This window comes from Cyprinodon tularosa, unplaced genomic scaffold, assembly GCF_016077235.1.
Source record: "Cyprinodon tularosa strain WSP-4 unplaced genomic scaffold, ASM1607723v1 ctg558, whole genome shotgun sequence".
NCBI lineage: Eukaryota > Metazoa > Chordata > Actinopteri > Cyprinodontiformes > Cyprinodontidae > Cyprinodon > Cyprinodon tularosa.
This window is the reverse complement of record NW_024039294.1, coordinates 208,129-233,656: the sequence shown is the minus strand read 5'-3', so window position 1 is coordinate 233,656 and position 25,528 is coordinate 208,129. Positions and strand designations below refer to the sequence as shown.

The 25,528-nt window shown below is 37.8% G+C and overlaps 1 protein-coding gene across 2 annotated transcripts in view; it reads right to left on the bottom strand.

The window, feature by feature from the left end:
* The window catches only part of gas7b (growth arrest-specific 7b), a 99,495-nt gene that overhangs the window by 40,180 nt on the left and 33,787 nt on the right, over positions 1-25,528 (bottom strand). For both annotated transcript variants that reach the window (XM_038305412.1, XM_038305413.1), the window contains exons 2-4: positions 18,792-18,909; positions 7,415-7,492; positions 3,885-3,973 (exon numbers count right to left, since the gene is read on the bottom strand). In XM_038305412.1, the coding sequence (XP_038161340.1) occupies positions 3,885-3,973; positions 7,415-7,492; positions 18,792-18,909 (285 nt within the window). The remainder of the gene's footprint in view (positions 1-3,884; positions 3,974-7,414; positions 7,493-18,791; positions 18,910-25,528) is intronic.

Here is a 25,528-nt window from a genome sequence, read left to right as displayed (position 1 = left end):
TTATAGACGTGCTATTTCAACCACTCACACCGAAGCTAACCCGTGACGCTGTGAGAGGAGGAGCCATTTGGTAGATCAAGCTCTTGCCAAATCCGGTCGAGAGAAGGGCGAAAACATCGTTTCCACCAACAAAAGCCTTCAAAGCCGTTCTCTGATGTTCTTTTAATGAAACAATATCAGATAGATTGGACAACACAGAAGAAATAGCAGCATCAATGCTAACGCTTGCTTCCTCAATGCGAGCCGCCATTGTTGTTGGAATCTCAAGGTCGCTTCTCCACTCCAGGACACACCCGCCTTGCGTCCTGATTGGACAGACCATAAATTCGGTTGGGGAAATCACTTTCAATGAGCGGGTTCCCAGATGTATGTGAGTGGAGCTAGGCGGAGCGAGACATGCATCTGGCTGTTGTCAGGTTAATATTTCACCGACTGTCCTTTAATATCCAATAACAGAGAGGGGAAATGCCCCCAAAAAGTTGGGTGTCTCTGAGGTGGCTAATTCCTTTCAAGACCAATGTTTCTGTGAGAACTGGGTGCTGCTGAACTAAACTGGGCACAAAGGAATGGAAGGAGGCCTTTGAGGTTCCTCTCAACTCAACTGAGGGTCATTTCATGCTGGCAGAAAGTTTAGGAGGACAGGCCAACAACCAAGTGCTGGAATTACTGACTTTATTAGGAAAAACCCATGGTGAATACTGGGGTGCATGAGCTCTCCCTGAGCATGGAGGTTGCTTGAAGGATAATGCAAGGTAGTGTAGAGGTCTCAGAGACAGACAGAAGAGTTGATGATTTTGGCACAATATGCCATAGTCCAACGTAGAAGAATCACACTCATCAGCCTTCCATGGAGTGCTGGTGAAGATTCTCAGTATCCAGGTTAAGTCATTCCAACAGAATGATAAAAAAAAAATCCACTGGACTTTATATAAAAGTTTGAAGGCGTTTCACTTCCCATCCAGGAAGCTTTTTTAATTCAAAATGAATTGAAAAAGCCTAATTTCATTTCACACTTGGAATGTCTAGAGAGGAGTCCCACTATAGTTCTGTCTTTAGGTAGAGATAGAAAAACTATGTTTTTAAGGGTGTTTATGGAAGATGGGGAAGATTACAAGGATGTTTGAGGTTGCATCATTACATGAAGAGGAGTTAGACCCATGCCTTTTGTGGTATTTTGTCTAAACACTTTAAAAGAAGTGGCTTTAACACAATTCTGTCTCTGTGCAATTGAGGTGAGTTTTGCTTTGTATTGGAAGTAATAAGGCAGTCTCCATCCATCCATTTTCCATCACGCTTATCTCAGCTGGGGCCATGAGTGCTGGTGCCTATCTCCAGCTGTCAATGGGTGAGATACATCCCATCGCAGAGCAAGACAGAGAAAAACAGGACAAACAACCATTCATCCACACACTCACACCTAAGGTGAATTTAGAGAATCCAATTAACCTAACAGTCATGTTTTTGGACTGTGGAAGGAAGCTGGAGTACCTGGAGAGAAGCCACACATGCTACGGGAGAACATGCAAACTCAACGGAGAGAGACCCTGGGAATTGAACCTGGAATTTTCTTGCTGCAAGGCAGTAGCGCTACCCACTCCGCCATTCATTGGAGGCAAACGACTCACTAGCATCAACATTTTCTTAATGATCGTTAATGGCTTTAATGGTTCAAGAAGAAGAGACAGAGGGAGTCAGATTCTTGTCACTTTAGATCTCGTCTTTTATGGATGTGATCCTGCTGACCTTAGTATTGTCCCATTTCCACTTCCCTGACCTTGCTTTTTCAGAAAAGGTACTGGATTTTTTTAGGTCCTGCTCAACTATGATATCCTTGAGAAAAATTTGTAATGAAGATTTGTTAGGGTGGAGAAGAATGGATCCAGTGGAAACGGATGTAATTACTTAAAAAATGCAATATTTTGTGATATTGACAATCAATAACTTATCAGAATTAAAAACAAGCAATGACAAAAAACAAGCCAAAAAAAAAACAAAAAAATGAGGCACTAGGGGAGAACTGGCAGCTCCAGATCTAAAGCAATGGTCATCAGCTAGAGAAAGGTGGATCACTGCAGCAAGCAGAGGATTTCAGGTTTATCAAATTGTTTGGCACAAGCTGGGTTAGAATGGAGAAAGCTTAATATTGCCAAACTGGAAATGCTGTATCAATAAGAACAACTTTGTAGCAACTAACACCTATGGGAATTGTTCTTGTTCATGGGGCAAATTTGGTCCCTCTACAGGAAATGCAGCGATCCCAAATCATTAAAACCACTACCAACGCTCACATTAGCCATCAGCCGGGCAGTGAGGGTGCAGTTGCCGTGCGGATAAAAAAAAGTGTTTCCATAAGAAGGAAGTTTGGACATACGCCGCAGTGGTCTCTGATTCAAGCTCCTGACTTTAGGAAAATTAGGCACCAGGCAGAAAAAACGTCAAGATGAATTTCTGAATAAAAATCAACCCAAAACGCTGCCATTAATAGTCAAAACAAAGCGGCAAAACTGAAACAGATTAACTATTTTTCAGTGAAAACAGATATTTATCAGCACCGATAATGAGTTTTGAATTCCAGAAGAGATTGAATCTACATGAGCTCCGTTTCTGCAGCTGGAGCTGCTGCAGGACCAGCCTGGTTGCAGCATTGAGTGTAAGAGACCTTCTGCAGCACGACCACACCCTAGCTGCAGAGCGTTCATATCCATGTTCGCACTGCCTTTAGAGTGATGTTGGTACTTTTGCTCTGCGAGGGAAACAAGTTGAGGTGCTTTAATATGGACTTTCTCTTAAAGCTTTCACAAAGTGTCCCCTGAACAGATGGCATAAAGGGAGAGACCAAGAGCCAGAGACGTTTGTTTTAAGATTTACTCTCTGTAAATAAAGATGTGACTTCAAAAAAAGAAGGGTTTGGGAATAGAGACTTTCTAAATAGTGGGTGGATGATGTGTAATATCTCTATGACTACAAGGCTAATTATGATCAGGGGAACAGATAATGTAGGAGGGTTTAATCAGCTTTGACTGCCATCAGCCTCCATTTAATGAGGAGGTAGAGTGGTGGTTTAATCCAGACCCAAAAAGAACAGAAAAACACTCCAAATGTCTTACTTCTCCTTTTTGACAATATATTACGAAATAATAACTGCTTTTAGTTTGATTCAAAACCAATAAAACATAATGTAGATAAAAACTGATGTGACTGGTCTACTCTTCTGCATATTTTAAGCTGTAAATCAGGGGACTTCAACATTTTCCAGGCCAAGGACCACCAAACTGATGGCGAGATGGAGCGAGACCCCCTAAATATATATAGTATGAAATAGTGTTATATCAAACTGGTCCTATAGTCCCTCTATTAAAGATGGAGTAATGTAACGAAAGTAATTTGGCCCTTGGATTGTTAAAGTATTTCTGATTCTGATTCCTGGTTGATGGGACAGGTGTTGTGAATGAAACGGTGCCCAGCTGGAAAGAGCTCCTGTGTGTCGCTGAATGTGAGCATTGATGACTGAAAGACATCTTCTGCCTCCATTTATCTGTTTACTACAGTGTGTTGAATTCTTGTTAATGTGGATTTAAAGACATTTCAATTAGTAGAAAAAACTGCAGGGGGGAATATAAAAAGTCAAATCAACCAAAATTTCCGTGACCCCCATGCAGTACCTCTGTGGACCCCCTAAGGGTCGCGGACCCCCTGTCAAAGACCTCCGCTGTAAAATGAAATAAACAGCTGATATCAGCATAGATTCACTGATGAATTCCAGTGAGCTTCGGATTTTAACAGCAACAATATTAAGGGAGATGGTAAAAGTTAAAATTTGTCTTTTAAATTTTCAGAACCCTAATAAATGCTATTTAAAGATAATAGATGTGTTGAGGCTTTACCTGAGGCTCTGTACTGCTCTTCCTAACCAGACTGTTGTGTGAATGGTCTCCATGATGCAAGGGGCTACCACCTGAATGGAATCCGTTCACTGCGGAAACAAATAAGACACGTAGCGACAGGTGAGGATTCGATAGGTTGTGCATACTGAAAGTAAGTCTTACTGAGCTCTAACATTATTATATGAATGCCTTTATATATAAGTGTATCATATGTGATACATGAGTTATGAGACTTCTGCATCATGTATGATACAGTATCTTTGTTCTTAAAAACACAATTAGACAGTGAACAGAAAAAACCTACTTAATGTATCAAATTTGATGAAAATAAATGATCTAATTTAACATAGAAAATAGTATTTTTTATTTTATTTGTCAGAAAATGCAATGACAACTCTAATTTAAAAAATCCTCATATCTAAAGTCCTGCAGGTTGCTGATGAAGGTTTTCAGTCATCCAGGTCATAGTCATTCCGTAAAAATTCAAAAAATATCCACTGGACTTGGTTTTCAAGACTTAACAATCATAGACAGGTTTCAGGTATTACAGGAGACAATCCCCCCCTTAATGACAATCCCCCCTTTAACGACCGACCCCTAGAATCATAGACAGGTTCAGATATTACAGGCTAACGATGGAACTAACGACCCATTCATCGGTTTCCATTGCATGTTTCCAAGCGATACAAGGCGTTGTCTATATAAGACTCAAACTTACTGCGGATCCAGACATTTGAATTGAGAAAGCTTCCTGGAGAGGTGGCGAAACGTCTTCTAATCTTGAAAACCAAGTCCAGTGGATATTTTTTGAATTTTTACGGAATAAAGTCCTGCATTACAGCGAAACAAATGCTATGTAGGTATTTTACACATTTATAGACGAGCTAAACAAAATGCAAACTACAAAAAATCATCTGCTCATCCAGCTAATACAGTCTGTTAGCCGACATGAAAACTAAAACACATGAGCTACATATGAAAGGAGCTCAGATCACCACATAAAAGAGTGTTAAACACATTCAAATAAACCTTTTTTTCAAGTTATTATAAAAATTCATTGTTATTTATCTGTATATTTATTCTTTAGGTGGAAGTGTAGGTAAATGGTTTGGGTTTTTTTTATTTTTGTGCTGCCTTGTAATGGACAGCTGACCACTAGAGAGAGGCAAAATTGCTGCGAAATCTTTTTATTTTCAGTTGTTGCTTTCATCAGATACCAATAATATCAATAATATTAAAATGGCGCTTAACTACTGTCAAATGTTTAGCATTAAATCTTCTCCGTGCATCGACTGGTGTGATAAAATACCATGCTTTTAACAGGCATGTTTCATTTAGGCATTTGTGTTAGCGGATGTTTGGACTGTTTGAATCAAGGGTGTAACTTTGTGATGAAAGTTGGTGGGGCACTCTTAGGGTGGGGGCTGATGCACCTACATTTACTCCATACAAACGCTTTCAATAGGGTTTGTATTTTCCAAAAATGAGCTCAAACATATATCTATTGAATTAATTGCTTTCCTATTGTTGAGAACACAAAGCACCCAAAATACACTGACATTTATATTTATAGATAGACATTAATGTATATCAAAAAAAAGGATTAATAACAGCCGATTCCGATGCAAACAGCAATGTATCAAGCCTTCCTAGTATGTACACAATTTCAGTTTCATTCATCCATCCATCAGTCCATCCAGAAAAATGTGGATGGATTGATGGATATTTTTCCATTCAGCTAGGGGGCCAAAATTGTTGCTTTATTATTTGCAAATGTGTGTGGATTTGTGTGTGTGCAGTGGGATTTGAAAATGTGTAAATGAAACTGTAAATGTGTGCGGAGATTTGTGGGTCTGTAAAACAATCTGCAAATGTGTAAAACTACTGTCTGTGTAATCCGGTTTGCAAATGTGTAAAAAAAATCCACAAATCTGTATTCAGATTTACAAATATGTGCTGAGATTTACAAATCTGTATTCAGATTTACAGCCTGTGAGTCTTTGCTCAGGGCAGCAAATCCAGATATTACAGATACAAATCCTCTCTACGCATTTGCGGATCTCACACGGCAGCAGTGGAGCAAAAATCATGTGTGTAAAGAGAGCAAACCGAGAAACCGCTCGACTTGTAAACAATGATTTGTCTGTATTTTTGGGTCTTGAACTGAAAATACTTCAGACATAAGTGTCTCTGTGTGCTTACAGATTGATCTACACATTTGCAAATCTTACTACACATTTGTAGATTTAGATACAGATTTGTGGATTTTTTACACATTTGCAAACCAGATTACACACACAGTAGTTTTACACATTTGCAGATTGTTTTACTGACACACATATCTCCTCACACATTTACAGTTTCATTTACACATTTTCAAATCCCACTGCACACACCCAAATCGAGATACAGACACAACTCTCCACACACATTTGCAAATTAATAAAGCAACAATTTTAGCCCCATATTCAGCTACATTAATGATTATCCTCCTTCAAAAGCAGTAAAATCAAATGTAGATATTTGTCCCACATATTGCTACAGTCTATGTATGGAAATTATAGGAGGGGACATGTCCACACCAGTCCTTCAGAAAGTTATACCTGTGGTTTGAACTAATACTAATCTTTTATTTTAAAATACCTTTTATCTTGAATTAGGGACTAAACCAAACTTAGTCCCACATTCAATTAAAAATAAAGCTTTTGAATCAAATGGGGTTTTTTCTCACGAGTGCAAACTCAGTTCTACAATCCTCACACTTTCCTTCCCTCAGAATGATGTATTGCAATTTAATGCAATCTGTCTTTAAGGACAGTTATTGCCTAGTGGTTAGGGCACAGAGGTTGGAATACTGAGGTTCTGATTTTTGAGCCCCACTCCCACAGACTGCCACTGTGGGTCCCTGAGCAAAGAGCCTTAACACCACACTGCTCCCTGGGCGCCACACAATGGCAACCCACTGCTCCCCAAGGGGATGGTTTAAATGCAGAGAGTGAATTTCTCCAATGTGAGATCAATAAAGTTCAATATGACTATTTTTATGTAGATTATTAGTTGTAAAGGGATAACCAGTTCTGAATCCAGTCCTTTTTGTGGTCTGTAATATTTTAATACAGATTAATTCTAAATCTTTGCTGACTAAACATGTAAGTATGTTGAAACAATATTCTCTGTTTAGACCAAGAGGTTCTAATTAAATCTGTATAATAAAGAAGACGTATAAATGAATGAATGAAAGAAAGGATGAATACGGTTTGTTTACGTATGTGGAAACATCCAAGGAACCTTCCTGCCTATTTCTGCTTGTTTGCCTTTAGGAGCGGGGCCAAAGCAGAGACAGAGGACTCCTCAGTTCCTCAGCCTGTGGCTGCAGATGAAGTTAGTCACAGGAAGTGTCTCTGTGTGGTGAGCAAGAGCAGAGGCTTTGTGCCGCTGTGGAATCTTAGGATAATTCCCAGCCCCAGGGCACTGACACTTGAGGAAGTTGAAGTGAATGAAGCTAAGTAGAAGAGAGACCAGCTGAGCACCTGCTGGCAGAGAGTTCTTGTGTCGGATGGAGTTCTTGGGGGTCCCTGGGACGCTGGACGGCCTCTCCCATGTGGTCTCTATAGAAATAAAGTAGAGAATAGCTTAGGGAATATTAGGTGGTAGTTGCAGCTATTTGTAAGCAGAAATAAGCAGAAGTGATACCATCTTCAGATGCAAACTTGGCATTTATAGCAATAACTCATCAACACATTGTCTTTCTGGCTGTGTAAAGCGGCGCAGGGCTCATTTATTTTAGCCAGGAAATGATCAGTAAAAAACAATGGCTTTTATTCTCACCATCAAGACATAAATAAGAAACATTACATGGAGACCCCATTAGGAGGACCACAATTCAATGTAACACATTCTTTAATTTATTGGGTTAAAACTAGAGCTGAAACAATCTGATTAATCGTGATTAATCAATTATATAAATAATCATTAACTAATTTTGTAATCAATTAACTGTTAACTGAATTATAGACAATGTAAAATATACATTTAGCTAACTTAGAATAATAATAATAATACCCCAGTTGTAAAAAGAAAAAAATAGAAACATTTTGCATTTAGGATTAAAAAAAAAATTTTTGCTCGGTCAATATGCTCTATCCAGAACTCCTTAAATCAAAAAGCTTTATCTTCACCTTAATTACGTGAAAAGTCTCCTTTATGGAAACTTTTGCTATCTGATTATTAATTGATCAATACAAAAAATAATATAAAAAAATAATCGGTTTGCTAAATACTTGTTAATTGCAGCCCTACTTAAAACCAAGAGCTTCTATCTCAATTATTCGGACCCACTGAAAAATACCCTCATATCATTATTACTCCCCCTCTGATGAGTTTCTGGTGATATGAGCAGACAGGTTTTTTTATTACCACACATATCATGTGGAACAAAAGCCAAAACGTTCAGTTTTGGTCTCATATGACCTGATATCTATATCTGTGATGTGCTTTCATCTTGCAAGACAACCAAAGTCTGCAGTTTTTCTCCAGAATTACATGGGCCTCCTGGATTCTTCACTGATTAATGTGTGACCTGTCAATCGTCTCTTTTCTGCAGCAGCTGGACTGTTAAGTGTTTTGGGAATCTTTAAAAGTTTTTTACCTAAGCGTGCTTTAGGCTTCTCCACACCTTCATCTCTGATCTGTCTCAATCAGATTTTTTTTTACAACCCTTGGTGGCAGGGAATGATATTCGACCCTGGCATTTTTACGTCTACACTGGCCCACTTATGGACCCCCGAAAAAAAAAAATAGAAGCACAGTCAAACCGGTGCATCTCAAATGTGAAACACAATACGAATACACATTGTGGATTAAACCGATCTATCTTCATGCATCACACGACAACCATCACCAAGACTTCTATGATGCGGTCTGACAGGCTTTGGTTATTAACACAGACGCGACAGTGACTGCTGCTGCCCCACTCACCACATCAGCAGGGTTGCCAGATGTCACTGACTCACGTTTTCCAGCCCAAAAAATTTTCATAAACCGCCTGAATATACGAAATCTCGCCCAATTTGAACCAAAGTCTATTGATCTCTTAGGCCATAAATCTAAAGAAAAACATTTTCTACCCATAGACAGCCATCCTAAACTGACAGATTGGGAAACATCCCAACCTGGCAACAATGCATGTAGGATGGTAAACGTTAGCTATTAGATGCAAAACCCCATCATGCACCGCAACATCCATCCATCCATCCATTTTCTAGCACGCTTATCACGAGTGGGGTCGCGAGGGGTGCTGGTGCCTATCTGCAGCAGTCAATGAGCGAGAGGCGGGGTACATCCTGGATAGGTCGCCAGTCCATCGCAGGGCAACACAGAGACAAACAGGACAAACAACCATTCACACTCACACCTAAGGGGACTGTAGAGAAGCCGCACCGCAACATAGGAACATCATAGTTTGGTTAAAAGAAATCATTTTGGTTTTATTATAATTTGGTTTGTTACAAGGATTTTACAGTTTACACCATATGCCAACCGTCACAAGGATGTGCATGACAAGGAAGGGCTATATATACTGCATGCATCATTTAGGTAGTTAACATTTTATTACTCTTTGAGCTCCTTGAGTTATTTACTAGGGATGCACGATATTGGGATTTTGGCCGATATCCGATATGCCGATATTTTAAAACTCATGTAGCCGATAACCGATATCGATACCGATGTTAAAGCTGGACAAAAATAAGTAGTCATTGAAAATAGCAGTTTTGTTATCCATTTCTGACACTTTGAAAAATAATATACTCAAATATATTTTCATATGCTGATATCAAATAGATTTTTAAAAACGCGGTATTGATATATTTTACTTTCAAAATCTCGTGAAATTTCATCGTTCTGTTACAAACTCTCGTGATATTTTGCAAATTCTTGTGAGATTTTGTTAGTAAAATAGACCGATACCGTGTCAATATATCAACATATAAAAATATGGCAAAATTTCGTGAATTTTTGGGGGGATTTCGTAGCATAACGATGACATATAGCAATATTTCATTAGTAAAAGAGATTGATATGGTGTTTTTAAATGGCAATATATCAGCATATGAAGATCTTGTGATATTTTAATGTATCAATATTTTTTTCCCTCGTCTTTAGAAGTTTTTAAATCTGTAAAAAAAAAGTTTTTGAGGAAGAAGAAGAAGTAGTATTTTTTTTTTTCTTAAGACTTTAGAAACTGAGAAGCTGATCAAATATCGGGTTAAATATCGGTGGGGTGGCCGATGTCCGATATTCAGATTTAAGGCCGATACAGGCCCATACCGATAGGGGGCCGATTATATCGTGCATCCCTATTATTTACTGTCATAGGTAGGTACTTGCGCCAGAGTAAGTGTTGGAGCCGGTATGATTTCAGCGTTTGAGGGACGGCCCTCAAACGCTGAAATCAGGACCGCGTCATTGGGCAAAAGCCCGGTATCACAGATTACCAGTCGGAGCCTGCTTGGTGGCCTTCAGATAACAATTGAATTCTGAGAACATTGCACAAATATTTACTCTGTTTAACAATAGGACTCCTTCTAAAGATATCTGCTATGAATTGATTTTATACGGGGTATCAGAATAAAAGGTTAAACAAACAAAAACAGTTTATGAGGATTAAAAAAACCAAAATAAAGTGTCATCTATCATTTCAACAGGTGAGAGAGTCTGATATAAATTGTTAGTAAGAGAGCTGTAAATCTGTAGGGCATTGTTGTTCAAATATGGGTAATAAGATACTGGAATAATCTGGATTCTGGATGAGCTTTGCAGAAATGGAAACCCTGAATGGGCATGAGACAGGCATAAACACATAGAATGGATCGTAATGAAACTCCTGCTGTTAGGGGAAACTGAGAAATGTTTTTTTTGTTTGTTTTTTAGTACGAGCTCCTCATTTCCTTTAGAGTTATTCCCTCAAATGATTAACTGATAACTATTGAGTTAACTGTGGATACTAGTGGGTAAATCTGTGAATCATGTCAAATGACTTACTGTAAATATCCAAATCTAGTTAAAAAAAAATAAAATAACAGAGAGAGAGAGAGAGATCTCTTTTATCAACTTCTCTCTATAAGCTGTTCTTGTATTGAATGCATGGAAGGAGCCCTTATTGAATAAGAGCCTTTTGGCTCCACTAGCTCTATTTATCACTGCTTAGCAGAGGAAGCAACTGAGCCAAGCCAATCAGCTCAAATGACACGGCTGGAGAGTATGACCAGCAGCAGACTGTGCCACTTCAAGCTGGATGCAAAACATCAGCCTGTCCTCACAAATATATAAATATATTTCCTCTCTACTCATAAAACCCAATCAATAGCCAAGCAAATAAGAGGTAACAGCCTCAAAGAACGTATTGTATGTTATGCGACCTATTAAGTCAAATGAAGTGATTCTGCATATAGTTTACAACAAAACGTAAAGAGTCAAACTACTATGATTTCAAAGTGATTTTTATCTAATACGATGCAGATGGGTTTAGAGTGTTTAAGACATTCAATAGTGCAGAGAGAAAAAAGCTATTTTCAGGCATCACTATTGTTAAAATCTCATGGAACTGGTAAAACATATAATTAAATAATAAACAGATCTAGAGGGCAGCTACTTGGGCTACAGCCCCTGATGTTTTCCAAACAGCCCCGGATCTCTCTTCTGAGCTGATCTGAGTAAAATGTGCAGTACTGGAATTCACCAGATGGTGGCAGCATGCACAGGAAAGCAGCCTGTAGCATTTCCCCTGCAGAAGCAGAAGTGTTTCCCTCTGTGTCGGCAGAGCGCATTGCAGTCAGAAGGCGCTGTCCTGCCGCATCTGACCATTTTCACGCCGCTTCCAATCATTTCTCGGTAAAAAAAGGCTCATATAATCATGTCAACATTGTAACATTTAGTTTAAAAAGCAACCGTTGTTATTGTAAAAAAAATAAATAAATAAATAGACAAGGTCCTTTATAAGCTGCTTTTTGTTGTTTTTTTTAAACGCCATGAGAATCTTATATAATTACTGATATAAGAGGATGGAAATTGGCTGATAGCAGGGTACAAAAAATAAGACTTCCTGAAAAGATGAGAGTGTAGACTTTCTGGTAAAGTCTGCTCTGATGTAAAATATGACAGATTACTGGATTAATGAAATTTCTAGTATATACATGCTATCATACATAACAATTTTTAAGAATTTGGAAACAGTTGCTCTTTATTTCCCAAAGATATGGGAGGAGGAGAGGAGAGAATGGATATTTAAGCTGCCTGAAATAATCCCTTCCCCCTCCATAAAATGGACAAAAAATGTATTCTTATGCAAGACTTTAAGTGTGTTTATTCCTCTCTTCATTAACAACAAATCCTGTGGATTTGGTGGCATTTGATCATTATTTACCAGAGTTATGAGAGGGAAATCATATATTTTTGCCATCTGATATAATCCGTTCCCCGAATAACATGGGGAAAAAATAAACAAATCCTGTAAATTTTAAAACAGTTTTTTTCTATATCCTGTTTGAAACATTTATTATTTTATATTTTGAAATCCAAAATAGTTAAAATGTTGGTTTGATGATCTTGATGAAGTGTATTTTAAATTTGAGAAATCTTTCTGGATGTAAAGTGAAACATCTAAACAGAAAATACATTTCATAAAGATCACCAAAGTGGGAAAAATTAAATCGGAAAAATGATGTTTAGTAGTATACTACAAACTTGCTTAATCCAGTAATCTGTTATATTTTACATTAGAATGGGATTTACCAGAAAGTCTACTCTCTCATCTTCAACCTCAGGGCTAAGCCCCTGATCTCCTAGAATCCTAGATCCGCCCCTGGCATTACTATTCTCAAAAATGGTAACAGATAATGAAAATAACCTGGAGAACTATTAGACTAAGCCAGTAATCTTCCCAATATTACATTACAATATTGTGTAGTCAAGCCCTAATGTAACCAAAACCTTTTACATCAATAGATTATTTAAATCCTTGATCTTTTATTTGAAATTTCTTGGATGATCTGAAACTTTTAACTGTACCGAAAAAACAAAAATCTACTACTGCACTCAGGTATAAAATGTAATTAGATGTAGGCTATAATCATTTCACTTTAAATACATCGCTGCATGAATGAATTCTTAAAGGAAAATTCCGGTTTTTAACACTTTTAGCCCCTTTTCTGTAGTGTCCAGGATGAAATCGAATGATCGACACCAAAATTTTGACGATTGGTCCTGTCTCTGCTATTTGGCTCATTTAGAATCCACCCCTGGCTGCTTCAGAATGGCTTCCACAGTGCATGTCCGATAATGTCCTTAAAACAACCTTAAACGTTCTTTTTTTAAAATATGCTACTCACCGGGTCATCAGCGCTGTTCAATGACGTTCCAAAAAAAGTTTCGTGAAGAAAAACCGTTCCTGTAGTGTTTTATTTAGCATTTTGTAAATCCCAGAACTATTTTTTCCGATACATCACAACCGCTTATAAACTTCCGCTTCCCGTTCGAATCTGAAGCGTTGCACACTCCAGACCACTAGTTGGCGACAATGTTTGTACCGTCAAACTCAAAGTCCAATATGTCCTCCTCAAGAATCCACCTTTCGTATTCCATTTTCAGAGTTTTTTAAAGTGTTTAACAGAGACGTTAGCACCTCGACGTCGGAGTACACAGAGTGAAGCAGAAACACTTGGGCCTTGCGAAAAGACCACAACTAAGCGTAAACAGGCCCCCTTTCCGTTTCCGGTGGCGGGGGGATATTGACTATTCCAACAGAACTCAATGGGATTTACAAAATGCTAAATAAAACACTACATGAACGTTTTTTCTTTACGAAACTTGTTTTTGAACGTCATTGAACAGCGTTGACGACTCGGTGAGTAGCATATTTTAAAAAAAGAACGTTTAAGGTTGTTTTAAGGACATTATCGGACATGCACTATGAAAGCCATTCTGAAGCAGCCAGGGGGGGATTCTGTATGAGCCAAATAGCAGAGACAGGACCAATCGTCAAAATTTTGGTGTCGATCATTCGATTTCATCCTGGACACTACAGAAAAGGGGCTAAAAGTGTTAAAAACCGGAATTTTCCTTTAATACCAGTTTCTATTTTTTTATTAGAATTCCTCAAGAAAATTCCCTTTATGATTTATTCACATATACTTATGGAGTAATTAGCCATTTCTGGAAAAACTTTCTTAAGAAAAGCAAACTAAAACAGAACATTTTAAGCAGTTATGCTTTGTATTGGTTCATTAAGCTTTAAAGTTTCATCCTAAGCCCTGACTGCACCTGCTTATTGTCCACAGCACAAGTGATAGCCGAAGTAGAAGGAGACATCTGTAATATGGGATTCAAGTAGGGTAAAAAAAAGTCCCAGTTAGCTCTAACTACAGTATGTTTTATTTATAACCATATGCCAGCGGGTCTCTGATGCGACCGCATTTTGCCTGACAGTCACAAAAAACCCACTGTTGGAAGGAACATGTTCATTTAATTATATGAAGCAAAAACAAAGAAAATGCAATATATACAAATATAATATAGACACATCCAAACCAAGCAAAGGAACAGACTGGATGTAGAAAGCGGCCTGATATCAGAGCTCAAAGCAGCTCAGGTGTCTTGATGAAAACAAAGTAAAACTAATTTAGTCAGTCCGACAATAATTTTTGTTCAGTATTTTGTTTGCAATTCATCAAGTTTAAATGTGGTTATAAGGGAGTTACTCAGATGAGCTCCAATTTTATAAATACAAGTTTATAATATGAACTTATTTCAATTCCTTACTAACTTCCAGGCAACATATTTATGTTGTTTTTAAATTGGGGATGGAAATGATAGCATGCCTAAGAATTAAATGCACATCGTGCAAAAAAAAAATTATATAAAAAAGGCCAGAATTCACTCCAATTATATTATTTTCCCTTTGAAATGATTAAACGTGAATTTAAAGAGAATTTTAGAAGGATTGTATAAGTAAAATACCAGTTTATGACTCTTTTAAGTGTGTTTACACATCAGCCTTTACAATTAGGGAAAAGCAGCAGGCAGCTGGTACAAACTGCAGCAACCTGCAACAGGAAGGAAAAAGGACACACTCAGCCACACAAGCCACGCTGTTACCATGGCAATGTCACAACATAAGCAACACACACACATGCACGACGCTGAACTTTAGAGTAACAATGGAGACGGCTGATAAAAATAAAAGGTACCAAAGTTTTTATAAATATCTCTTGTTTTAAAACAAAGGTTATCAGATGGGGTTTTTTGGAAACAAGTGTTGCACGACTTTCTTTAAATAAACGCTCTGCACAAACTTGATACATTCAGACATCCTCCATGGGGCTCAGCACCTATTAATGACGCCAGAGGGAGAAAAAACAAAACCCTTTGTTCAATCTCTCTGACAACACCTTAAAACCACCTAAGCTTTATCCTCACATCCAAGCAGGAGAGGTGGAGTAGGGAGTCCCCTGCTCGCGTGCCTGGGTGGAACCTGGAGCCAATTTTAAACCTCCTCTCTCATCTTTCAAGGCCACAACCTCAACCACACCGGCCGCCATAGCAGACGTACTTAGTGCGAACATCCCTGATGGGGTATTGGTTACGGTCTTAAAAGAAACCCAGGCCAAAAACACAGCTGAAGAGGGTGGAAGATGCAATGAGATGCTGCTGGATGGAAGTAAATAGGGTACATTAGGACTTTTCTTGTGCTACTAAAAATGCAGAATGCAAAGTTGCTTTCTGATTAAACAGAAACAGACTGATTGATTTTTCTGTGGAATCTTTGATCTGCTTTCTTTATTTTCCAAAATAGGCCTACATTAAAACTATTTTTCCCTGCCTATTAAATTAAAGAGGAGGCCTTCACAGAACATCTGTGAAGAATGGTTATGCACAGGTTCTACTGACATCTCAAATCATCAGGGCTACTTTCACCCAATCCCCGACAGGTATTCAAACACCAGTGCATAGATTAGTAAGCATGAATTGCCTTGTCCAGGATTGATTTGTTGAAAAATAGTCAATCCGAAATGAAAATTTTTTTTAAACTGCCAGAACAGCTGAAACTCACTGAGCTTGTAAATCAAGCCCAGTTTTGTTACTTGGATATAACGGATGACGTCATACACACGCCGCTTTGTTTTAAAAAAATATAAATATAATATATATAACCGCGGGATGTCTGGGGGGACAGTGATTTGCCTACATGTTATGAATGCTGGTGTACCATAAAGAAGAAATTATGAACAATTTAGTGTATGCCTTCAAGTCGTTGCCCATAGGAAGACGTTACCTGGATATAACGGAATATCTTCAGAACAGCTCCAAATGACACAAAACTCATATGGGTGAGTAGAACATGATGTAATAACGTAAAATCAAGGGCCAGATGTAAAAAAAAAACAGCATTCCCCTTTAAGCCTGTTTTGTTTCCCTGACCTGGAGGACTGAGGATTTACACGACCATCCAGTAAGACAGAAACTGTTCCCAGAAGTTTCACACCAGGTGAGCAAACCTAAAAACAAAGCTAGGCTTTCTTTTCATCAAAACAGTACAAATTTACTTTTTATAATAAAAAAAACTCAGCAATAACTTATTTGAGTAAAAAAATAAATAAAAACTGAAGTATACAAAGAAGTAGAGCTTGAGTTTTTGCAGTGATTGTTGGCAGAATCCACAAATAAGAACTTGACCACATTTAGATACAGACTACTCCTGTAACTGTATCCAAAGAATAGCCCAAAAAGTTTTATTTACTGGAAGTCATTAAAATCTAAATAAGTAATTTTTCTTTAAATAAGTGCATTTGTTCTTGAATTGAGGAGGTAAGTGAGACACCTTGCCAATGGAACATTTAAAATAAAAAATAAACAACTGCATTGTCTTATTTCAAGTGCATATTATCTAATTATCTTATTTTAATAGTATAAAATATTAATTCCATTGGCAGATCCTCTTATTTACCTAATCAAATTAGGGTTAATACACTTAAATTTAGAAATGTTGACTTTTTTCTAGATAGGTTTTTACAGCGAATACACCCCTGTCAATATATAATAGGAATATTAAACTCTAATCGAGGGGTAAACTTGATTTATCCACATTTGATGAAGAAAAAAAAACATTTTTCAAAGTTTATAAACATAGTGTCTTAAGGTTTTTTTAAGAAATATTGAATTTGTTGATGCTAGTTGCCATTTCAGTAACTGAATAGGAAGGAAAAAAATAAAGGAAGACATTCAGCTAGGGTCCAATGACTTTTAACTTGAAAACATTCCTTTAATAGACGTTAAAAGGGGATTTTATAGGGATGACTATTTCCTAATGAGATAAAATCCCCCATGTCTTTCATCTGTTTACACTTATTTCAAATGAATTTTTTGGACTGAAGGAACGTGTCCATCTCTGATCGTATGTGATGTCTTCATCTTGTTTGTGACTATTGTTCCCCCCCACACACATGCCTCAGTAACAGCAAACACAAACAGAACACTGTGAGCTGCTTTCACACTAGTTTAATTGAAACTGGATGATCACACATCCTGCTTAGGTAACGGAACATTTCCATTGTCTATTTTTATCAAAGTGTTGAACAGACAGCTGAGAAGTTGATGGTCTGCATCATAGATTCATAAGCAGCACTGAAAATTTTGTGATAGGAAGGTAGCATCATCTCCCTCTCACCAACTTCTATAAGATCAGCTGGCTTTGAAATCCTTCTCTAATCAGTGAAGTTGCAGAATAAAAAGGTTATAAGGTTATATTTGGATGTTATGTGAAGTCTTTATAACTCTTATTGCACTGACACCAGCCTCAGTCCACTCTAGAGAATCCTGTTGAGGATGTGGTTATCTCTGCTGATACTGCTCTTTTTCCTTCCTCTCAACTTCCATGAATATACTTGGATAAAGCACTTTATAAGCAACCAAATCTTTACCCACTAGGCCACTGTTCTGCTGTGACCTAGTGGGTAGTACTGCTGCCTTGCAGAAAGAATGTTCTGGGTTCGATTCCCTATCGGTGACAAGCTCACTGCGACACACTGCGGTGGGTGTATATCCAGCCCTTAAAGGCCAATTTATGCTTCTGATGCATAGCCTCTGCAACCGTCAAATCTGTCTCTGTGCGTGACCACGCCCCCCACACAGAGGTTCTGCAACCATTGTCACGCACCTCAAAAAAGTCCTGACTACGCGTTGGATGGTCGCAAACCCGCGCAGTCCTCAAGCGGATGTGCGCAGATAAAGATATCACACAGTTGGATCAAAAAGCAGCTTTGATTGGTCCTTGGTATGCCTTTCCGGCTGTCTGTGTGGTCGTCCTTCTCGATTCGGTGCCGGGGCACGCCATTTTTAAAAAAACCGAGGAACAAGTACAATGGACAACCTACGCGTCCTCCTTTGTCTTTTTTGCCAACTCCATTAACAGAACCAGTTCCTCTTCGATGTCTAGCAACTCTAGATCCAACTGTGTGATATCTTGCAGGCGCGCCATTGTTGTTTTGTTATATAAACACTCCCGCCGGTTCTGCCAAAGTTCTTGCGAGTTCTTGAATAGGCTCCCCCTTGCGCTTTGGAGGGGAACTGTTGTGCGTCCGTAGAAATTCCAGACCAACGGTGCAGAAGCTTACCAGCAAAGCTGGTTCTCGACCAGACGCAAGCAACATCTGATGTGTGCGGATGCAGAAGTATAATCTGCCCTTATTGAGCGTGACGGAAAATGGATGGAGGTTCTTTCAAGTCATCAGCAGTCATCTCCATGAGTGTCTACTCCACAATATGGCCATTAGATATAAGTTAACATCTACATATCAAAAATGCTTTGTTATCTCATGTAATATTTTGATTTCCATTCACTTTAAGCCATCTTACCATTGTTTGCAGTGTTGACATAATATTTCTTTCCTTGTGGAGACATGTAGCATCTCCAGTGAGGAGGCAGAGGATCTTTGATGTCCTCCACAGGATGCTGACTCAGAGACGCTGTCCTCTGTTGACAAGGAAAAGCAATAAATGTTAATGATCATGAAAGGGCTCATCAGCAGCATGGTAGCTCAGAGACAAACATTTATTTCCCAAGTGTCTTTTATCGTCGACATAAATTGCTGAAGATAAATAAATTACAGAAACAGACCTAGGTGAAGAAAGTGTCTAGAACTGAGATGGTGGGATAAAAAAAAACAAAAAAAAAAAACATTTTACATCTAAAATGATGTCATGTTGAAGCAGCTCTGCCACAAAAAAACACAACAAACTCTGGCAGTTCTTCATGGCGGATTGAGGCCCGCCGGGCTGGAGTCAGCGTATGTGCACACAGCACGGTTTGAATACATGAGAGCATGGAGGCAAATGTGCACATCTGTTACTGATTAGCAGGAAAATAAAGTGGAGAAACATTATGAGGAGATGCTGTTTGGAAACCTGAGAGAGCCAGAAAAACGTCCAGCTTCTGTTCAGAGATTGTGTTCAATTCTGATCTGACAAGGTTAAGTTTAGGAAGTACTGTAGCATGAAAGAAACGTTCAACTCTAGATTCTCCTTCCATTCACAGCAGCAGAGCTGTGGATTGTGATTAAACGAACACCCAAAATTTAAAAGTTGTTAGATGTGTAGATCATAAGATGGTCTTAAATCATCATATCGCCCACTCTTAGCAAATGTAGCTCTACCATAACATCTTTTTTAATGAGGTGAAAGTAAAAAGTAGTCCTAGAAATGACTAAAAAGTACCGTAATATCTGGACTATAAGCCGCTAGTTTTTTTCCCCCCCACGATAAGAAGGTGTGGCTTTTCTGTGGATTTTTCCTAAATGCCAGAAGGGGAAGTCCAAGTTGGAAATAAAAGAATAAGGGGCTAATTTTCAGTTAGCACAAGAGCATGTTAGCAGCAGGCAAAGTGGAGAACAAATGTCTCGAAATTCACACATTTTGACATTTATTTGCTGCATTAAAGCTGCCGAAGCAATAAAGAAATTTGGCCAAACTCCTGTGGAGCTGAAATAAAGAGCAGACAAAGCCCCAGCTTTCAGTAAGAGCTCTTACTGCTGCGAGCTAACAAGCAAACTGGAGCTAACATTGTTCTTCATCCCCGTCACTACCCGTCCCGGAAGCACGATGTGCATGCACAAACAGATATACATTCGGGTGTCCATAAATAAGGTAATTATGGTACTAAAACTACTTATTGCTATCCTTAACTCACTAAAGAATAGTAAAAGACATCTGTAAAAAATGTTTTATAACTTTTATGAGACAGTTTGTATACTTTTTACATTTTCTTCGTCAAACTGCTTCTCTGACGTCATCAGACATGCTCAGAGCAGTCCAGCAAAATATGATTTTAGTTGTTTCTTTCTTTAGATAACGATTATATAGCATAAGGATAAAACGAAAGGAAAACATAAAACTCAAAAAGACTAGATTTATGTTTAAATCCAAAGCCAAAAAAGTTAGCTTCCGGAAGTAGCGCAGGATCCCATTTCTGGTGCAGATCAGACTGAGACGAGTGATGAAGCAAAAGATTTAAAGGCATTTATTTTTTAACCTTTAACACAATATATTTTAGTATGTTTACTATTTTTGGGAAGGGAAAACATAATTTAGGTATTTTAACAAAATAAAATCGAGGATGACTCAGATGTATATCTAGACGCGCAAATGAGCTGATGGCGCATGCGCAGAACGGATTGTGCTTCCGGGACGGATCAGATAGTGAAAGTTCCTACTCCAGGTGCTGTAATGTAGGGCTCCCCCTACAGGTTTGGTGGGAGACTGTTTAGTAGATATCGTCTGCTTATATACGTACGTTTCCATTTTTTCAAAAAAAAATGTAATGGCCGCAGCTTATAGTTAGGTGCGCTCTAGAGTCCGAAAAATATACTACATGATGAAATTGCTACTAAAGTATTGAGTATTTATTGGCTCATTATATCAACTATTTACATTTATGTTACCAGAGTTGTGTGATAATTCCGGTGTTGCAAAGTATAAATTACAATACAAAAAAAATAAAAAATTATCAAATAATTTCAACACAAAATGTTTTTCATGCATGTGTTGGATTATCACAATCATCGCATTTAAGCAGTGTAGGGCATGAAATAATACGATTTAAGTAACTAAAGATGCTTTAATAGATCCATCATAGCCATAAATTCCTTTTTTGAATCTGTGCAGATGAAACACAATTTAGAAAAATCTATTATTGAACATCAACTAAAACCTATTCTAACAGCAAGTAATGCATATGGGAGGATAGGATAAAAAAAAAACTTGAGCAACATTATCTAATTCTGACTGCTTCATTTGATCTCTGATTAGTTCAACTTACTCTTGGTGGGTGGAGTATTTAGAGAATTTACTTAGAATAGTGATACTCTATCAAGAATATTGCTTAAGAGAAATTCAAAAATTAGAACAAATACTAAAACTTTTTCTTAACTTTATTCAGGTAAATGTAACTAAGTAGAAGATCATTGGTAGTACCTACTTGTTTCTCTTTTGCAGTGTAATACCTGAAGATCTAACATGTAGTTGACAAATACAAATCAGCAATAACTAAGAATAACAGTTCTTTTCATTTTAGTCATTTTTTCCACATCATGGTTTTTTATTTTTGCTCAATGGGGAAGTAAATATAGTTATCACAGGATGATTGGCAGGGAACAATACACCAAGGAACAAAATCAAAAAGATTTTTGTCATCATTTTGTTTGTGACCCCTCCAAAAAAAAAAAACGTATTTTGTTTTCCTATGTATTTTTGGGGGGATTTAGGCCAGATAAAAAAAGTTTAAGAAGAACATGTACTTAAAACAACTTTGGATGTTTAGGTAAAGTGGCTGGGTTTATAACTGATTTAGGACATTTTCTAACTTATACAATATGTGTTAAACTAAATCTTCTCTTGTGTTAAAAAAACGAATTAATTATGACACCACAACACAGCTAAAGGAAGTTTGAAATGCAACTAGCTGTTGTATTAATAACAGAGCTAAAGGTTCCCGTAGAATTGATGATGTACAGATGATGTAAATGGTGAAACATTATCTGAGTTTCCAGTGATAAATGCAACAAGTTTAAATTAAAGCATTAAATCATCCTCCAAAAATAGTCTGAAAACCTCTGTGTTATTTTTGATCAGGACTTGTGATTTGAAGCTAATACAAAAAAAAAAAGGTTTCTTAAATTTTCTATTTTAGTATCCAGAAAATTGCTTTCCTGGAATAGAAATACAAAAGAATACAAAATTCTATTTATACAGAAATGTATGTTTAAACATTCGAAAGCTATTTTTTTATTTTTATCTGCAAAGATGTTCTTTTTGTGATATCAAATGTAAAAATAATAAAAATAAATTATGATCTTGTATTACTATTTGCAGTAAGCAACCAAAAAAAAAGAAGCAAAAAAATAAATAAAAACCAATTGTTAGTTTTCTAAATTGCAAAAAAAAGAAAGCACCCAACTTGGCTGCACTGCAAAAAAATAAATCTAGACAAGTAAATTTTTTCTTGAATTGAGGAGGTTTGTAAGACACTTTCCCAATGGCTCAAGACTATATACATTTAAAAATAAAACGAATAAAAGAAAAAAGAACAAGAATTGCATTGTCTTATTTCAAGTAAATATTATCTAAGGTCTTTTTGAGGAAAAGTGTCTACGAAGTGTATGACAAAAATAGAAAGGCCCCAGAAGAGGCTGATATATCCCAGAATGCTTTGCACAGAGAACTCTCCTTATAAAGCACTACTGGATTTGCTTTCACAGCGCCCCGCTGTCGCCGTAGGCCGTCGATACCCGACAGCTGCGACTATAACAAAGATGGCGAAGGCACCGGACCAATGGAGCAAAAAGCAGTGATCATCTGTCCAAACGGTCAGTTAACTGAGTTCGCTATAAAGTCCTCTATATAGACCCCGCTCTATATAGTGATTGAGGGACTTAGGGGTTAGGTAAGCTTGAGTGAGCTATGAGATCAGCAACTTTTAAACAGAGCGTGCACAAGGAGAAATGGGTTGTGCATGCTCTCGCACATGCCAAGTGGAGAGGGCCGGTCAAAAAAAAAGACTTCCTAATTCTCATAAGTTTTGACTTTTGACAAATAATGATCAGCAAAGTTAAGTTCTGGCTTTGTTATGTAAACAAACCTGGTTAGAACAGAATAGAATAATTAAATCTAATATCATAAATTACTGCCTCACACAGTTGCTTTAACATGGGAGAAACGGGACAACAATATAATTTAATTAGATATCACATCCTTAGACTTTAATCTATAGAGATTATTTCATCATTCTGTTTCAGTTCTGCCCAAACAACTTTATGTGCTGATTTACAGCCAGTCTCATCCTGAGAAAGAGCCTTTAGAACCACAGGGACTAAAACCACAACATGCTGCTGAGGCTGGGATGATACCGACCATCTCTGCTCCCACAGGGTAGCAGAATATGAACATGTGTGGGTTCAGGCTGCATGTAATTACACAGTGTCCACCAACATGGCAGCAAAGTTTCCACTTTGATGGTCTCGGAGGCTGAAGTTATGTTTGGGTGTGTTTTGGAAAAGCGGAACTACTTCAACCAGATGAGAACAATGCTTATGAATGACACAATGAACAAACAAAACATGCCATTACAATAAATAAAAAGCAACTTCCATCTGTGGAAGTTGCTGCAGATGGTGGTTGATACAGTTACAGTAGAAGCTCTTAAAGGAAAAGTCCGGGTCATGTTCAAAATTCAAACTTCTGAAAGTACTTTAAATATGAAATTATTACATACTGTTCAATAAATAAGTGTTTTTAATTGAGAGTAATTTTCATTTGAATGTGCATTACTGGAGACATCCATGTTTGTCAAAGAACACTACTGCCATCTACTGGTTTGTGACGTCATGGTGCAGTATCGGCTGTTGATCAAGTCCCAGTGCTTTATCTGTCATCTTGAAAACATTCTTCTTCCAAATGTTGGCTACATATTACGTGTTTTTTTTCTCTGGACAGAAGTTCGATGGCAAATCCTCCCTCTTCAAGTTGGCAATCCAACGACAAACTCCTGGTGGATCATAATTCGAAAAGGTGATATAACTAATTTTTTTTCACTTTTACCCGATGTATTCCAGCATCCAACTGCCACGCACATGGGCATTGTCAGTTTCACTCTAGCTCTCATGAATTTCAATGGTGAAGTCCTCTCGAAATCTTAAATAATTGTTGTTGATTGCAGATGTGACTATTAGTTCCCATTGATTTTGCTTGTAAAGTGGGGAGAATGGCGCTCGGCTTACCGCACCGTGACGTCACTGCCGGAAGATGGCAGGAGTGAGGCGTTACTATATTTGGGCAAAAATGGCCGGTCCCTGACTCAGTGATCACGATGAAAAATGTTGTTTTTATCCTTTTACTAAATTCCTTAAATCACCGCGAACATATTCGTTTTAGGTATAAATAATGACCCAATGGTTATTCCTTGCTGACCGGACTTTTTCTTAGAAATTGAAACGCATAAAAGCTAATTTGGTTTCTATGTTTTAGGAATGCCTGCGTCAGTCAAGCTGGAAACCATAATTGACCTGTAAACAGGATGATGCAAATATGACAAAAATAGAATTACATCAGTTAGGTGTTTTAAAATAATTTCAAAGAAACCACAAACTATAACAGGACACTGCACTGTATGTCCTACTGCTGTTCATTGGCAGAGAACAAAAGCAGAAGATTGCTCAAAAAGAGACGTTATGAATCGAGAGGTCAGAATTGGAGCTCTAACTGCTTTTAAAAAGCTGGTTCCTAGTATCGCATTTTTAGTTGACACAAAACCAATGAAGCCTGTCAAAAACAAACCAGGATCACATTTACCCTTGGTTTGGATTGCTGCTAAGATCTAACATTGGGAAGTGTGTTTACTCAGGCCGGACATACACTTACGATACTTTTAATCGTATCCAGCTACAGCTCAAACTGTACGATTAAATCACAGCGTCTAAAAGTTCTCAGATTAAAATGCTACACTGTACGGCCCAACGCTCTGATGCGATCTACCTATGGGAGCAATATTGTTGCAAATGTTTTTACACAGTTGTGTGTCGGTATCTGGATTTGTGTCTGTGCAGTGGGATTTGAAAATGTGTGAGGAGATTTGTCCATCTGTACGAGTATCTGCAAATGTGTAAAATCCACAAATCTGTATTCAGATCTACGAATGTGTAGATCAGTCGGTAAACAAACAGTCACTGATGTATTTTTGCTTCAACACCCAGAAATACAGACAAATCATTGGTTACAAGTCAAGCATTTTCTCGGTTGGTTCTCTTTACACACGTGATTTTTGCTACACTTCTTCTGAGTGCAACTGCGTAGAGAGGTTTGTACGTGTAATATCTTGTTTTGCTGTCCTGAGCGCAGGCTTGCAGGCTTATGGCGCTGTTTATCATAAAATCAGCTTTTCTGACCGTCAGTAATAACTTCTGAGATATCAAAAAGAAAAAAAGTTTTAACTTAGTTCAGGAGTTTGTTGACGGTCCCTAAGTGAACCAGCAGCCGTGAGAAGAGGGAGCAACAGAGAGCGGCTGGCCTATATCTGAGCTCCTGAATCCGATTGACTCTGAGAC